Source organism: Ceratotherium simum, chromosome 1 (genome assembly GCF_057802395.1).
Source record: "Ceratotherium simum simum isolate JZ-2026a chromosome 1, ASM5780239v1, whole genome shotgun sequence".
Taxonomy (NCBI): domain Eukaryota; kingdom Metazoa; phylum Chordata; class Mammalia; order Perissodactyla; family Rhinocerotidae; genus Ceratotherium; species Ceratotherium simum.
Genome location: NC_141900.1, coordinates 59,139,255 through 59,155,964, shown reverse-complemented (window position 1 = coordinate 59,155,964; position 16,710 = coordinate 59,139,255). Strand labels below are relative to the sequence as shown.

The 16,710-nt window shown below is 35.8% G+C and overlaps 1 protein-coding gene across 1 annotated transcript in view; it reads left to right on the top strand.

The window, feature by feature from the left end:
• SKAP2 (src kinase associated phosphoprotein 2) overlaps positions 1-16,710 on the top strand; it is a 167,382-nt gene that overhangs the window by 102,073 nt on the left and 48,599 nt on the right. The window contains exons 6-9 of the mRNA XM_014786224.2: positions 121-204; positions 13,163-13,287; positions 14,159-14,222; positions 14,576-14,713. Of these exons, the coding sequence (XP_014641710.1) occupies positions 121-204; positions 13,163-13,287; positions 14,159-14,222; positions 14,576-14,713 (411 nt within the window). The remainder of the gene's footprint in view (positions 1-120; positions 205-13,162; positions 13,288-14,158; positions 14,223-14,575; positions 14,714-16,710) is intronic.

Genomic DNA, 16,710 nt, shown 5'->3' with positions numbered 1-16,710 from the left:
GCTAAAAGGAACCCTAGAAATCATATTAAGTTACTTTTCCTTTTACAATGAGGAAATGGCATTATATTAACATATGTAATGTATATTATCTAAACTCTTCCTTTTTCCCCTTTATTGTAGATCACAGCTTTCTGGGATTTGAATGGCAGAAACGGTGGTGTGCTCTCAGTAAAACAGTGTTCTATTATTATGGAAGTGATAAAGGTAGTATTGGTGTTCAATTATATCAACTTTTATTGCATGAGGGTTTGGGGGGCCATTTTACCCTTTTTTTGCTACAGACTAAGCTGAAGACAAATGGGGAAAGAATAACTGAGAATTTTAATAATTATAGTCTGGCTAATTTATAATTCTATTTCATTATTTGACAAATGCTCCATATTCCAGAATGCCCTAAAAGTCAACACAATTGTGTTTTATTGAATTAGGAAAGAGAGTATAATAACTTTCATCTATGTGGCCTTTCACCTTAGGAAATATTTATCATCCAGGCTATAGTTGTAGATTTTCTGGCAGAGTTAAAACCATTTGGATTGTGAGAATTTTGAAGGGAGGAAAGATATTTTTTTCTTCAAATATTAGAAAAGTTTAGATAAAATGAAATATGTGCAATACCCTTCTCAGCTTCTTTTATAAATTTAAATAACAGCAGCAAACAGCTGTATAGAGGTTACTATTCTAAGCACCTTAGCTGTCTAAGCACTTTAGCTATTTTAACTCATCTAACTACCACTCTGTGAGGTAGGTACTACTATTAGCCCCATTTATTTTACTGTTTGGGAAACTGAGGACAGAGAGGTAAAGTAACTTGTTCAAGGTCACAGAGCTGGTAAATGGCAGATCTGGGATTTGAACCTAGGCGTAATGGTTAGAGTCCACGCTCTTAACCACTATTGTCACTATATTAATTTAGAAACAATAAGATATATTTTGTAACTTTATTTGCTAATTAATAAATCTCTTAGTCATAGTTCACATAATTTTAAGTACATTATTTGAACAAATAAAGCCATAAAATATTGAAATTTAAAGAATATAAGCTTTCTTAGTTTTGCTTTTTTCTTGGAAAAGCAGGTCAGAAGATGAATATTATAAAGGAAGGGTCATATAGAAATATCTAACATTCATTTCCAGAAAGGACATTTAAGGAGAAAAAAGTCATAAAAGCCCAGTGTCACTGAATATAAGCTTTTCCGTGGAATTGTTACTCATCAGTGTTGTTTGGGATCTATGTTTCATTTGGCATTATTTGCAGTTTTTAGGATTCTTTTCCTTATTATAAAACCAGGAAGATATGATTATTGTATTTCAGATAAATTTGAAATATGTGCATGATGCTAGAAGTTGGTCTTACCTTTTGGCTAATGGGATTAAAAAGTTGAGAATTAATTTAGTGGCTAGTTTACATTCTGTCACTAATTTACAGTATGTTCAAATGTAATAATGGCGTCAATGAAATGTAAACTATAAACAACTACCAACAGACAGCCTTCTTTCTTTTGCTAAGGGTAAATAGGTGATTTGTCAGGAAATTTAGAGTCCAGGTTCAGTTATGATTATCATAGGTTGTAAACATGCGTTACTATTATAGAAATACAATTTTGTGCAGCATTATGAATTGAGATCAAGATCTTACATTTCTACAAAGAAATATCCCCTATTTTGCAAGACCAGAGGAGGGAGGTTTTGAATCCTTGCGACTTAGGTTCAGTTAGGCTTCTCATTTCTAACTTTTTTAAGAATCAATGAGTACTAATGCCTGTTTCCTCCACTCCTAGTCCTAACTGGTGTATACCAACTGTTAGGTCAAAGATTACTAAGAGTTTTCCCAAAACCTAAGGAGTGTTTATGTTTATTTCAAAAACTAATATTCAATAAATAAATTCTAGTTATTTTGGGGAGGTATTAGTTAGATTCCCATTTCTGTTCCTAATTGATGAGACCTTGTGGTAATAACATTCTTTTTAATTTGTATTTTAACTACATTGTGATCCATTTAGCCACCTTGACCACCACTGCTTTTTGAAAATTACTATTTGAGCATTCCTTTTTTGTGTGGCTATTTGAAGATCTGCTTTATATTTCCTTAAACTCTTCCCTATCTGTTACTATGAAGCCTTCTGTTTCCATTGAGGTTTCAGATCTGCTTTTAGTGGTTCTTTTCTCTTTTGGCTGCTTCCTTTGGAATTCTTGGCCAGTTATTCTCCTTTTAGGAACCCAGAAAAAAAAAATCTATCTTTAGACAGTTTTTAATTGCTTGTTTGGCATGATATTAATTTCCTTCCTTTGTATCTTTTTCTTTTCAGGAAAATGTACATGTCACATGAAATTTTTATTTTCTTTTGTGAAATCAGCTGATTTGTACCGTCTCATTTACTGTATGTGTGAACCGTTTACCTAAACTTTGGAAAGAGCTATTTATATATGAGTACTATAATCCTCCAACTAAGTAGGATTTAGATAAATGGATTATAGAGGCACAGAAGGAGTTGAATGGCACTTACTAGGTTAACTGTACTTTGTTACTGTTTGACAGATACATAGTTCACATTTTCTCACTCACTGTGTGTGCCAAAAAACATTTTGACCCATCAAGATAGTAATGGCTTAGAAAGAGTAGTTCCAGCCTCTAGGGTGAATAATGCATTTACCTTTGTACCCATAAATATTATTTGTATTTATTACTCATGGCCATTTGGGGCCCTTAAGTAATAAATAAATAGATAGATAGATAGATAGATAGTATGTATTTTGTCACTTTATGAAATTGCATCTGTCCTTTCATCTCTTTCCTCTTCCTTTGATTGTCACAAATCTCATTCATCAAACTTCTTAAGTCCTAGATGTTCAGACTGCCGTGAAGGTAGTCGTTCATTCCCTCATTCATTTATTCATTTTTTTTATTTGATAAACACTTATTGGATACTTAACGGATACTAGGCACTGGGGATCCAAAGATAATCGTGCCTTAGAAATAGTCACTGTTTGAGTTGTGTGGGTATAATTGAGGAAGAGAGCAAGTCTCAGGATCAGAGGCGGGGGCTGGGTGGGTAAACTGGTCATTTCAATGCAGTATAGTACATGATGTAAATAAAATATCTTTGAATCACAAAGGAGGGATGGCTAACTGACTAGGAGAGTTAGGGAATACTTCTAGTTATTCCCTAGAATAGTTAATACCTCCCCAAAATAACTAGAATACCTAGTGGAGAGTACCCGTCATTGAGCCTTCGAAAGTGCGTAGGAGTTTGTTGGATGAAGAAGGGTAAAATGGGCATTCCAGGCAGGGGAATAGCAGAGATTCTGAGTTGCAGTAGACCTTGGATGAAATTAAAGTTGGAATCAAGGTAGAGTAGTGAGGGAGTGAGAGGAGGAGGCACATAAGGCTGAAGAAGTTGGTTAGGATCAGATTGACAAGAGCCTTGTGAGAATAAGGGCCTTGCTAAGTATTTTATCTTGAATGTGGCCTTTAAGCATAGGGCTCTATAACCAGGTTTGGTGTTTAGGAAGTAATTGTGATGTTATTGTGGAGTATGGATTGGAACGGATAGGGCCTGGGCCAACAGGATCACATAGGAGGACAGTGAACCAGTCAGGAGAGGTTATCACAGGGCTGCTGAGAGGCAGGTTGAGGATTTAGTGCAGTCCTCTCTGGCCCCAAAGCCACGCTCTTTCCACAACTTAGTTGTTATCAGCCCCTCCAACATGCCTGTAAATGATAGCCCATTTAGGAACCTGTTCCAAACTCATGGCTTTTTTTTTTTTCCTTTTTCTGTTTAATCTCCATATGCTCTTGAATCAGCATTGTGAACCTTATCTTTTCCCACTGTTGAGGGGGGAGTAGTTAGTTTGTAGTATCTCTTTTCTTCCCATTTAAGGAGTTTTCCTGCCCCTACTCCCACTCCATAGTTGAAGAGAATCCTGGCGCCATCCAGTATGTGACAGCTACAGGTAGCCTTGGTCCTACCAAGTCATTCTAAATATATATCAAAAGTTATTTGTTACATGTGGTTGTAATTTTTTCATTGTAATATCTTTTCAGTGTATAATAAAAATCATTGGAAAATTGGGCATAATACAGATAATTTAAAATAACAAAACTTTTAGATTGGCTGGGAAATAAAGTTTTTCTTTGAAATTGACCTCTCTGCTTTCTCACTTCCCCCACAACTTGAATAATAGGAAAAAAAGGACATATCTGTTCAGTTTGGATGAAAATTATCGTGTGTTTTGATGTTGAAATAGCATAATAATTCTCTTTTAATATTTTTAAAATGTTGTTAAAGTGACAGAGTGTTTGTATAGTTGGAAGTTCTGTTGTTTTGTAACAACAACTTCAGTAACAGCCATAAGAGCTTACCTTTTTTCTTTATTCATTTATGATAGAGGCAAATTCCTCGGTCAAGGCATCAGCATTTTATAATTATATCATGAATATATGTATAAAATGTGTAAATGAACTCTATTTTAAAAATTTCTATTCTAACTTTGTATAAAGAAGGATAATATTGGGCCGGCCCTGTGGGTTAGCAGTTAAGTGCGCGTGCTCCGCTACTGGCGGCCCAGGTTCGGAACCCCGGGCACGCACTGACGCACTGCTTCTCCGGCCATGCTGAGGCCGCGTCCCACATACAGCAACTAGAGGATGTGCACCTATGACATACAACTATCTACTGGGGCTTTGGGGGGAAAAAAAGGGAGGAGGATTGGCTATAGATGTTAGTTCAGAGCCGGTCTTCCCCAACAAAAAGAGGATTAGCATGGATGTTAGCTCAGGGCTGATCTTCCTCACAAAAAAAAAAAAAAAAAAGAAGAAGGATAATATCTTTGTCATTCCTTAAAAATAGGGATAATTCTATTTTTTATCAGAATTATTGCTATTTTATAGACTTTGGGCCTTTTAATATGCAAGTGTTAACTTTAAAGTTTATCACAATAAATGTTAAATAAAAGGCCTTTATTTTCTGCCTTTATAGTTGAGACTCTGTTACAGTATAGAGAAGTTAAAATGTACATCTGATATTTAGTGGGATTTCATCAACATGCAGAAATATTCAGGTACAAACTAAGTCTTATTAAGGGTCTGATGATGAATCATGTTGGTTTGCAATAAAGTAGGACACAGTTTGATTTAAAATATATCTATACATCAATAAGTAGATTGAAGATATATATGGATTGAAGGTAGATATATTTTAAATCAAACTGTGCAGTGCTATATATCTATATCTATATCTATAGATACATCTATATAAATATATAGATGTATAGATAGAATCTATAGATATATAGATGTTGCTGTTTCTATCTATCTGTATATAGATAGAAACAGCAACAGCTATACCAATAGATTTTCTTTGGACATCTATGTGTCAGGTATTATTAATGCAAAGCAGTATAATACGTAGGCTCAGAGGAGTAGGCACAGAGGACCTGTGAAACAGTCTGATACACAGGAGTCGGCTCACTGGCGGGCAGTAGGTGAGTGAGGGCTGGTGAGCCGGGAAGGGGTTGTTACATGCCCTAGTCAGGAGTTTGGCCTTTCCTGTGTAAGGGACAGTTAATGTTTCTAAGCATTGAAGATAAGTAGATGGCGTGACAAACTTTGATTGGATGTTGGAAAGATCACGTTGACAGCTTTCAGGAGAAGGTGAGACTGGAGGCAAAATGTCTTCTGAATCTGAGAGTGGCCAAGAATCCAGAGAGGTTGTTTACCACCTTAAGTGCATGAATGAGCTGCAGGTTATCTTAGATGTTTTTATCCACTCTCATGTTGCATAAGTAGAGCAGTGTCATTTATTCTCAATTATCGTGGGAGGCTCTAAGAGGATAGTGTGTATAGGGTATTAAGATATTCACTGTGTAATGTTTATCTTAACAATAGCTGTATGATATGATAGTCTAATAGAACATATCATAATTATTATCTGAATTTCAGTTGTAGAGGAAAACAGTATAAAAAAAGTAGAAACAGGGCTTTAAATTCCCATTCTACAAAAATGCCTGTAATTTATTTATTCTTCATTCACAGCTACCTTGTACTACTTTGTTTTTTAGTCAAGTTTATACCTATGATTGAAAATGTGTGGCTGTATTAAAAAAAACCACTTGATTTTTATGCTTGCAGTGTACTTTTATTTTTTTTTAAAAAAGGGGGAGTTGGGAATTATCTAAAATTTCCTACCACCAGACCATATGAGCCAAACTTTTAATTCTAACTAAAATGCTTCCCTTTGGACCCATCAATATTGCCTATGTTTGTTGTTCAAAGCCATTTGGGGCTCTTAAGTAGCAAATATATATAGTATATAGTATTTTTCACTTAAAATAGTAATAATTTGATATTTCCTCAACAGTATAACTCAACACACCAGAAGTATATTTCAAGTGGCTGAATTAGCATTGGCAGCTGTATTTCTGTGAGCTGTATAAACAAGGAAAATGTTCATATATCTTTAACTGTTAACTGAGGGCCTAGAACAACTAGCTAAACAGCTTGATAAAGTTTAGTGGAAAGGTTTAGTATTAAAAGGCATGTTTCTTTTCCTCTTTTATTAATGAGCATTAATACTTCTGGAAATAATATGAGTTATTCACTAAGGGGGAAAGGCCTTCTTAAATATATGAAGCAGATATTATCAAAAATTTCTGAACATGTTGGGTATTTTTCTGTTTGCTAACCATCTGTACCAAGTTAGCATTCTTGGTGTAAATAATAGAAACCAACTTTAACTATGCAGGAAAGGAAATTATTGAGAGAATATCGGTTCTCAGACAGAATTGATGGGAAGGCTAAACAACCAGGCTCAGAAAGCAGGCAAGGACTAAGGGAGACAAAGTGGCTAGAACTTCAGCCCAATCCATACCCCCAGAGAGAGTCTAGTTGGGGCACACTGCTGGCCCTGCCAAGCCAGGACTCATGATGTTGCCATTTTGCCCTGCCACAAATCAGTGAATCCCACTACCACAGGAATGGATTCTGAGCTCTCCCCTGATTCTTCCATTACTCAGTTCAGATTTAGGTCCTAGGCTGGAGCATCTGCTTGACTGATCTGGAACAGGGAAAATCTGCCTCCCTCCAGCTTCTGTGTTCACTCTGCCCCTCAACAATCTCAGGACTAAAATAGGAAAGATACTTGGATGCTAGGGATCCTCAAATGACATATGCCCACAACTTAATAGGGATGCTAAATTATTTGGAATTATTTAGTTGCTATGTTTATACTATATTTAAAATGGTAGCAGAGTGGTTGGTATTTTAAGCATGGTTTCTGAGAGCCAGCAAAGAAGAGAAAAGGCAAGCATATTTGCATAAAAAATAGGACTGTTTGGATTTTGGTAGGTGGCAGTGAGGTGGAGGGAGGGAACATGGGGGCAGTTGATGAAAGAAAGGGAGAAATCAAGAATGGTGCTCAGTTTTCTGGTTTGGAGGCTTCAATTAGTGGAGGTGCCATTTATTGAGAAGGAGGACATACCAAAAGATCACAGGTGTTGGGGGAGTGGGGATAAGATGATCTCCATTGTGGGCATATTATAGTCATTGCACCTGGAGGACATTGAAAAGATGAAACGTGTATAGTGAGCAGATGCAGATTGGGATATACAATTCTGAAGCTGGATTGAAAATTATGAGTCACAACATATTGATAGGAACTTAATCCTTGGAATTGGGTGAGGTTGCTCATGGAAGAATGTCAAGTGGGAAAAGAGCAGGATTTAGAACATACCCCATCATAGCTGTTTAAGAGATAGGCAAAGGAGAGGAGCCCATAAAGCAGGCTGTGAAAGTTGGACCCAGGTTGTAAGAGGAAATGCAAGATAATGTTTATCTTCTCTACTGAGGCTTCATAAATTACATGTTCTGGAAGAGTGGTTTTTCAAACATTAGTGTATATCAAAATCACCTGGAGTGCTTGCTAAAAATTTGGTATCCTGGACCCACCCCCAGAGATTCCTGTACAGCAAGTGCAGAGTGGTAGCCATTTCTGCTTTTTGTTTATTTTATTTATTTATTTATTTTTTGTGTGTGTGAGGAAGATCAGCCCTGAGCTAATATCCATGCTAATCCTCCTTTGTTTGCTGAGGAAGACCCGCTCTGAGCTAACATCTATTGCCAATCCTCCTCCTTTTTTTTCCCCCAAAGCCCCAGTAGATGGTTGTATGTCATAGTTGCACATCCTTCTAGTTGCTGTATGTGTGACGCAGCCTCAGCATGGCCGGAGAAGCGGTGCGTCGGTGTTCGCCCGGGATCCGAACCCGGGCCGCCAGTAGCGGAGCGTGCGCACTTAACCGCTAAGCCACGGGGTTGGCCCCTCTGCTTTTTACACTGTCATCGAAGATGATTCTAACATAGGTGATTCTTGAAATGTACTTTGAGAAACGCCTTTCTAGGAGACAGTGTGAAATGGTTGGAAAGCAAGGGTTTGGAATCAGACTTACATTAGGGTCCTGGCTTTTATCCCTTATTGGTTGTATGGCCATAAGCAAGTTGGTTATTTTAAGGTTTGTTTTCCTATCAGTGCTGGGGATATAATAAACACTTTCTCTCTCTTAGAATTATTACAAGGTATATATGATATATACTATATTAAATTCCTGGCATATAGAGAGAGCTCAGTAAAGGTGAGTTGTCGTCTTAGCACTTAAAACACCCAGAACACAGCTGTAAACCTAAAAGCCGGTGAAAAAGTGGAAGGTAATAGCTATCATTAACCTCATGCATTTTGTTTTGTAAGAGATCAGAGCTAACTGCTTTTTACTTTGAACCTACTGAATTAGAATTGTGTAAAATTAAGTTACTGATTTAATAGATTTCATTATCTAGTTTCTCCTGGCAGCCTTCAGTTCTGTAGACATTAAATTTGAACAGCATAATATAGGCAAGGTTAAAAGTGTGAAAATAGAAGCTGGGGGGAATTTAATAGAGAGAGAAACACTTGAAAAATCCTGAGCGTATCAATGTGTTATAACGTAAAAGGTAATACTCAATACTACTAGATCATCAAGAAAATGTTAAATTTTGTTTAAAAGAATTATTTGAGAAGTCAGGGAAGTATATATTTTAGAAAGATTTCTGTTATAATGACTAACATTTTAAAGAGTTTTGGCACTTAAAGGAATAAGCTTCTGCTTTTTGGGAAGTTCACTTAGATAAAATATTTTATTAGTATTTTACAGTTCTGGGTAAATGAACTTAAATGACCTTATTTCCCATTTAATTGGCATGTTACTTTTTTTTTTTTTGGTGAGGAAGATTAGCCCTGAGCTAACATCTGTTGCCAGTCCTCCTCTTTTTGCTGGGGAAGATCGACCCTAGGCTAACATCCGTGCCCATCTTCCTCTACTTTTTTATATGTGGGACACCTGCCACAGCATGGCTTGATAAGCAGTGTACCCAGGATCTGAACCTGCGAACCCTGGGCCACCGAAGCGGAGTGCAAGAACTTAACCCTTAGGCCACCGGGCCAGACCTAGCATGTTACTATGTTACTAAAATCTTTATGTTTTAGATTACTGTGAGACTAAAATCTCTCTCAGGTCAGCAAATGTCCTTGAAACTATCCCAGAAAGCCCTGTGAACTAACCTATATATAAATTAGCATGGGTGCTAAGGTTTTCTCCTTTTTCTCTGTCTAGAAGAGGTGCTAATGTGAAGGGAGACAAGTGGAGTCTTATCATAATGTCTGCCCATTTCATGTCTTGAACTTCCTATCCCACATTGGCTAATTGGAAATATGTCTACTTTATGATTGTGGATTTGCAAAAGCTGTTGAGAAAGAGTTACCAATTCCCCTGCATTCTCTTCAGTCTTTCTGGTTCCATACCTCTACCCTCATTTGGATGTTTATACAATTATTTATCCTCAAATACTCAACAATCAGCTGATTAGGTATAGGTATTAGATTCTTTTTATTATTATTAGTTAAACAACAACACCTTTCATTCTGTAGACTTAGGTCTTTCTTTGGCAGAATAAGGTTTTCTTCTGTTATATCTTTGATTATCGGCTCTATTTTATTTGTTACTCTTCTTTCGGAACACCCATTTTTCTTCTTATGTTGTATTTTTGTCAGTCTTCCATATCTATCATATTCCCTCTTGTCCTCTCTCCCCCTTATTCTTTTTTTTCTACCTACTGAGGAAGTTTTTAAAGGTATATCTGATCCGATTTTTCAAGAATGTTCAAAATTTTCAACTTTTTATCACTGTAATACATCATTTGTTTTACTGCTGCATTTTCTATTTACTTAAGTATTTTCCCCTTATTTTACCAGCTCTATTCCAATTTCTTCCTGTCTCAGCCGTTTCTCTTTTTATTTTATATTGCATTGTCCCATCTTTCATCTCTTTCAGAATCTTTTTTTTTTTTTTGCTTTATAAAAGACACAAAGCAGTTGTCCAGAGTTTATTCCTGTTTCTCGTAGTGTGCTCTTGCTTTCTACATCTTGAGTGCTATGTTATGTTTATGTATTATATAATATTTTTATGGCACCTGTGTTCATTTGGTTTGTTTGCTTTTCCTTTTTCACTTATCCTTAGACGAGGATACAAACTGTATCCTTGTCTCTATCATCTGGGATGCTTAGCTCTAGATTGGATTATTGGTTTCTCTTTGGTTCATCTGACTAGAGGCTGCTCAAGTTATCCTCTTAGACTCTCACAAAAGATCTCACACGTGGCCCCATAGCATATTTCTGGGGGTTTTGCTTAAAATGGATCTGCTAGTCTAAGGAGGGGTTGCCTAATTGGGCTGCCTGGTCATCTCATTCCTAGTTAATTTAGCACAAGAAGGTTTCCAGCTCCTGGCAGCTCTTCCAAACTCAGTCTTTGTAGAGCTGATTTTACATCCCCAGATGTAAACTCCCACTCGTTATGCATTTCTGTCCCACTCATGTTACATTGCCAAGAATTTTAGACCCAGATTGGAGGTAGAAAGCATGAGCTTTAGATCAGATGGAGCAGTTGAGCCATTGCAGGGAGCCACTTTCCTCAATCTGGTCCTTGAAAATCCTCTTTTTCCTGGGGAGTTTAAGGAAATCTCTCAAAATTGTCCTTGATGGCTTGTGATATTTTGCCTCTGACTACTTCCATTTTTTATAGTGAAAATTAAATCCTATTGCAATCTAGAGGATCATTGATTAATATTCCTGGAGTACTTAAAGTTTGTGTCGTGTGTGGGTATATGTGTGTATTTCAGTGGGAATGTGGGAAAGGTCTGGTTAAGGTGTTACTAGCTTTCGTCTCACCATATCTATAAAGCTCCCTCACTTGTTGTCAGTGCTTTGTATAAATTTGTTGAATGAGTGAATGAATGACATAGTCTTATTTGAGAATTTAGAAGAACCAACTGTGCTTAACCATTTATTATTTTAATACTTTTGTCCTAATGTTATTTTCCTAGTTAGGTATTTTGCAAAATACGTCTTGGGAGTACCAGTTCCATAAAATGTTCTGTGAAAAAAGGGTTCCATGGACAAATAATTTTGGGAAATGCTGCGTACTCAGTCTTTCTCATAGAATCTCAATCAATGTGTAAATATATTAAGCGTCCCAAGAAGGCCTGGACTAACAAAACCTGTTTAACTTTGTTGAATTCAGCATTTCCCAAACCTATTTGATTGTAAAAACCTATTGATATCCCATAAAACACACTTTGGGAAATGCTGCTCTAATTTTTATAGTTTTCCTGAACCTCTTAGAGTTTGTTGTAGGCTTTTTCCAGAAAGCAAACTTCAAATTTTTGAAGTTGAATTGTTTTTTCAATCATCCAAAGAGATGTAAATTATGACTAAATATGTTAGAATGTCCACATTTAAGTCAGGAATTTCTAACTCAGATTTTTTTCTCATTTCATGTTTTGAACAAGATATGATCTCAATGATCTTTTAAAAATGTATGTAACTTAAGGCATTAAATTAGTAGATTTAAGAAAAGGAGATAAATATTTTATTGGTGGACTGAACTGAGAGAGCCCCTCACCCCACGATGTGGAAGCCTTTCTGTATTTTCCCTGAGCTCAGTAAAAGACTCGTGATTTTAACACCGTGTGTTCATCTAGGAAATGAACCTGTAGCTGTGTGCAGCTTTCCTATGAAAACGGTATAACTGGGTAAAGTAGGAAGGCTGGCTGATTTTATTTTCAGTTCCAGAGTATTAAATCCTTTGTCGTATTTCTATTTTATTTGTCTTTAAAATAATATCAGACTAACGCTTAAGTCATCTTTTGACTCCTTGTCGTAGGGGATTCAAATGTGCTTTACTAGTTTAGCTGTTCACTGACGGGTTAAGAAACCTACTCTTTTTGGTTTTGTTTTGGTAACTGATGCTTCTGTACTTGCTTTACCGCTTCTCTCCCCCCAGACACTCTCCCCCACGCACGTCTTTTTATAATTAGTAGTTTTGTTCTGCTTTGCTTTTTAAATTTAGAGTTCAATTCATACCAACTTAGGAGATTATTTTTTTAGAGAAAAGTTGTGTTTTAGAGGCTTTTTGAAGGTGAGGGTCGTGAGATGGTGGTGATGATAGGAGATAGTGGTTAATAAAGCCCAGCAAGTTTTCAATGAGACAGGTTTCCCCACTGGCTTACTAAATATGAAAGAGCCACAGATTTGTAGTGGGTTTGTCTAGCAAGTGCTAAGTTCCAGTTCTTGGATTTTCCATACATGAAAGTGTCATATTTCCCCACTTCCTTCTGAATAAGACCACTATCTGCAGACCGCCTTCCTCTGGTTCCCTAAGATATCCTTTTTAAACCCAATCATCCCAAATATTTCTATAATTTTAGAATTAAAAGTGGTGTCTAGAAACATTATTATTATTATTATTATCATTATTATTATTTGCTGAGGGAGATTCACCCTGAGCTAACATTCACTGCCAATCTTCCTCTTTTTGTATGTGAGCTGCCACCACAGCATGCCCACTGATAGACAAGTTGTGTAGGTCTGCACCTGGGAACCGAACCCAGGCTGCCGGAGCGGAGTGTGCTGCACTTAACCACTAGGCCACCGGGGCTGGCCCTAGAAACATTTAAACATTATACGATGAAAGCAATATGACCAAAACATACTCTTTCTAAGAAAATCTAAATAAAAGATAATTGACTGGGTATTTATATTCACTGTAGTAAATGAAATTCTAACTTTCGTTTTATCTTCAACAGACAAACAACAGAAAGGTGAATTTGCAATAGATGGCTACAATGTCAGAATGAATAACACTCTTAGGAAGGATGGAAAGAAAGATTGCTGTTTTGAAATCTCTGCTCCTGATAAACGTGTCTATCAGGTTGGAGTTTTTATGTTGCTTTGAATTAAGTTGATAAAATGTTCCAATTTCGTTTATGAAGACATTAACATTTTGTTAAAACAACTCTTCCTGACATGTTAATAATAATACAAAATACTGGTTTTTGTAAATTGAACGTTCATATGAGAGGAAATACATTTAAAAAAATTTCAGATTAGTTCAAGTGATATCTTCTTGAAAGAGAACAAGTGAATATGTAATTTATCAATTACTTCACATATTGCATTTTATATCTATTTTAATAGAACTGTGTGATTTCTTGAAAGAGTTACATAGCAGAAAGAGTAAAATTATCAAAAGAAAAATATCAGAGTGTTAAGGCATATTGTATTGCTTAGGACTGTGGGAGAAAATGAAGGTAAAGACACGTATCAGCTCTGCAATTCAAGAGCTATCGGCTAGTGTCAATATGGAATGTATGTTTAATAAGTTTTAAATATCTGAGATTGCAGTTGAAAGCCAGTTAATTAAGTTGTCAGGTAGTGTGTTGGAATCTGACAAGAACATTTTTAAGAAAACTGTACCCAGCAGTCTAAAGAAATTCATGGGTGTCTTCTAATTGTCAAGGGCAAATTTTGTTCATCAGTTCTGTCTTTGACATTGATGAAGAGAAGCAGCTTTTTTTCCTGCACAGCTGCCAGCTGCTGATCAGAGTTTCAAATCCATCATCCTCTGCTTCAATTACGTAAATTTGTCAAAATTAACTGTACATTATAAGAAGCATCCTTGCAAGAAAAGTAGTCTTAGACATGAATAGAATTGCTAATGGTCTTAAAGAAATGATAAGAATGCGACATACCTTTCATTTCTACTGTGGTGATTTTTCTTGTTATTGTTTGTTTTTTATTAGTTCACAGCAGCTTCTCCCAAAGATGCTGAAGAATGGGTTCAGCAGCTGAGATTTGTATTACAAGGTAAGAGCAATCAATTGAACAAGCTCTTGCAGTCTTTAAATACTGAAGAACTGAATGATTTAGATTTTCACGTATAAAAGGTTATTGACTTCTGTGGGAATGACCAAGGGAACATGACTGGTATTAATACAGACCATTCACTTCAGATTTACAAAATTATCTTTTCTGTAAGTACCAATTGGCAACTTTGAAATTCACATATTTATGCAACAATCAATTTAAAATGTTTTAAGTTAAGGATATAGTATATAATAATATTGTGACTTTGTAGGTCTGCATTAATTGAGGAAATAGGGCTTTGAAAATCTCTTTTGCATTCCTTAAAAACTTACTTCATGAAACGTGTTTTGTAGATCTGGGATCTGATATTATTCCTGAGGATGATGATGAAAGAGGGGAATTATATGATGATGTTGATCATCCTCTACCAATCAGCAGTCCACCAGGAAGCAGTCGACCAATTGATGATGAAATTTATGAAGAACTTCCAGGTATTTATTATCTGGTGATTCATTTAAGCATTTTAGGGCTTCTTTTTTTTTTGGTCATATATCATCAAGTTGACAACTTGAGTAGAAAATGGTGAGCTATTAAACAAGAACAAAGAAAATCTTCAAAACACTATTTTACGAAAAGGGTTCTGCTTGACGTATTTCAAGTGAGTGGATGTATGCTTATGAAAAGTGAAAGGAATGTTAAAATGAAGCAGATACAGTCCTAATCTCATGGGACTTTTGGCTCATTAGCATTGTTTATGCTACATAATTTTTTAATTAAAAAATTGACTTGCCTTACAGTTTTTTCCACCAACTCACACATCATTTTTTATTTATACATCTTGGAACTTCCATTAACCAGAAGTTCTGTGCACACCCCATATGTCAACAACTTCTGCCTCATAGATTCCTCCTTGCTGGAGTGTATTGCATTGTCTTGGAGGAATATTGTTGAACTATAAACAAAGGCCTTTTGAAGCTTGAAGTTTTCTAACTTGATATTTTATCGAGATGAATAAATTTTCTTATTCTACATTTTCAGTCATGGTTTAGTGTTTATATGCCTCAGTGTCTGTTATGTTTCGTAAAATTGTCTATTAGCTATTTGACTTGTAGTTTTGAGGGTCAACCTAAAACAGAAAGATAGGCATCTGGAACTTGGGTTACTTAGAATATGAAAACATTCAGGGAATTTTTGCGTTACTAATACTCTAGGTTGAAATGAGCCTTTTTCTGGCTATTAAAAAATTGGTAGAGAAGAAAAAGGGATTATAAGCAATGTAAGTGAGATTTAACTAACATGTCATGTAGAGAGGCTATTTTTCTCTGAATAGAACAATTTAACGGCATAGTATAAACCTTTAAAATTCATTTTAAAATTACTTAAAATGTTCCAAATTAACGTACAGTTGTCATTTTCAGTGAAGTCAGTAGAGCATAATACCTAGCATGGACTTTAGAGTTAAAAAGTTTAAATTCTGGCTGTACCGTTTACTAGCTCAGTGACCTTAAAAGTCAATTTCTTCATCTATAAAATGGGATAATCACGGGAGGGTGGTAAATGAGGTAATGTATCTAAAGCTCTCAGCACAGTGCTTGGATCATAGCAAGCCCACGGTAAATTGTAACATCATCATCATTGTTTTCATTGTTGTATCTGGTAGATTCTTGCAAGTGCTTTTATGAAGGTATAGTAATGGTTTTCTGACTAAGTAAGAATTAATGATTGTAATGGTATTATAAATTCAAGATATTACAAAAACTACTCAAAATATGTATCTACATATTGTCTTTTATTACCCTAGAGGAAGATGATTAGTATGACAGCGTAATTTTGTGGGAAATAGTAATCTGTATATTTCTATTATTTTAATGGAACTATAGTTCATAGCTCTTTTCTTTCTGATTTATCCTAAGGAAATGGCATCTGCCATAGCATCAGTTATCCTCAATTAGGGAAGAATATTCTCTGGCTGCTTGTTTTTAGTTGCCACATACCATTAATACAATACAATACCACATACAATTAATACAATTATTTTAATCTTTAAAATGTTCACAAGAGCTTGTGAGAATGTATACTGATGTAAAATGGAAGAGTGAGCACTTTTAAACATAATAATACTGTCATATACATTTTATTCCTTTAAAACCCCTGCAATGAATAGGTTACATTACAATTGTTGAATTGACTGTTAATTAAGTTCTATGTTTCTTCAACTTGACTATCCTCTCTCTGCCCCCAAACAAAAAATTGGTCAGGAATCAAGATCAAATATTCATAATCATTTTTATAACAGAGATCTAAGGAAGATCTCCTGGAAGTAGCTTGAAATCTTAAAAACATGAAATGTCTTTTATTTTCCCTCACCACAGATGTTCTTCTTCATCCCTTTTTTTGGCCTGGGGCCACTTAGTGGTTGGAAAGAACTGGTTGCTCTTTAAGTAGTCTTAGTTCTTGCTGTGGTACTGGAAGAAACCTAAGCTGCACT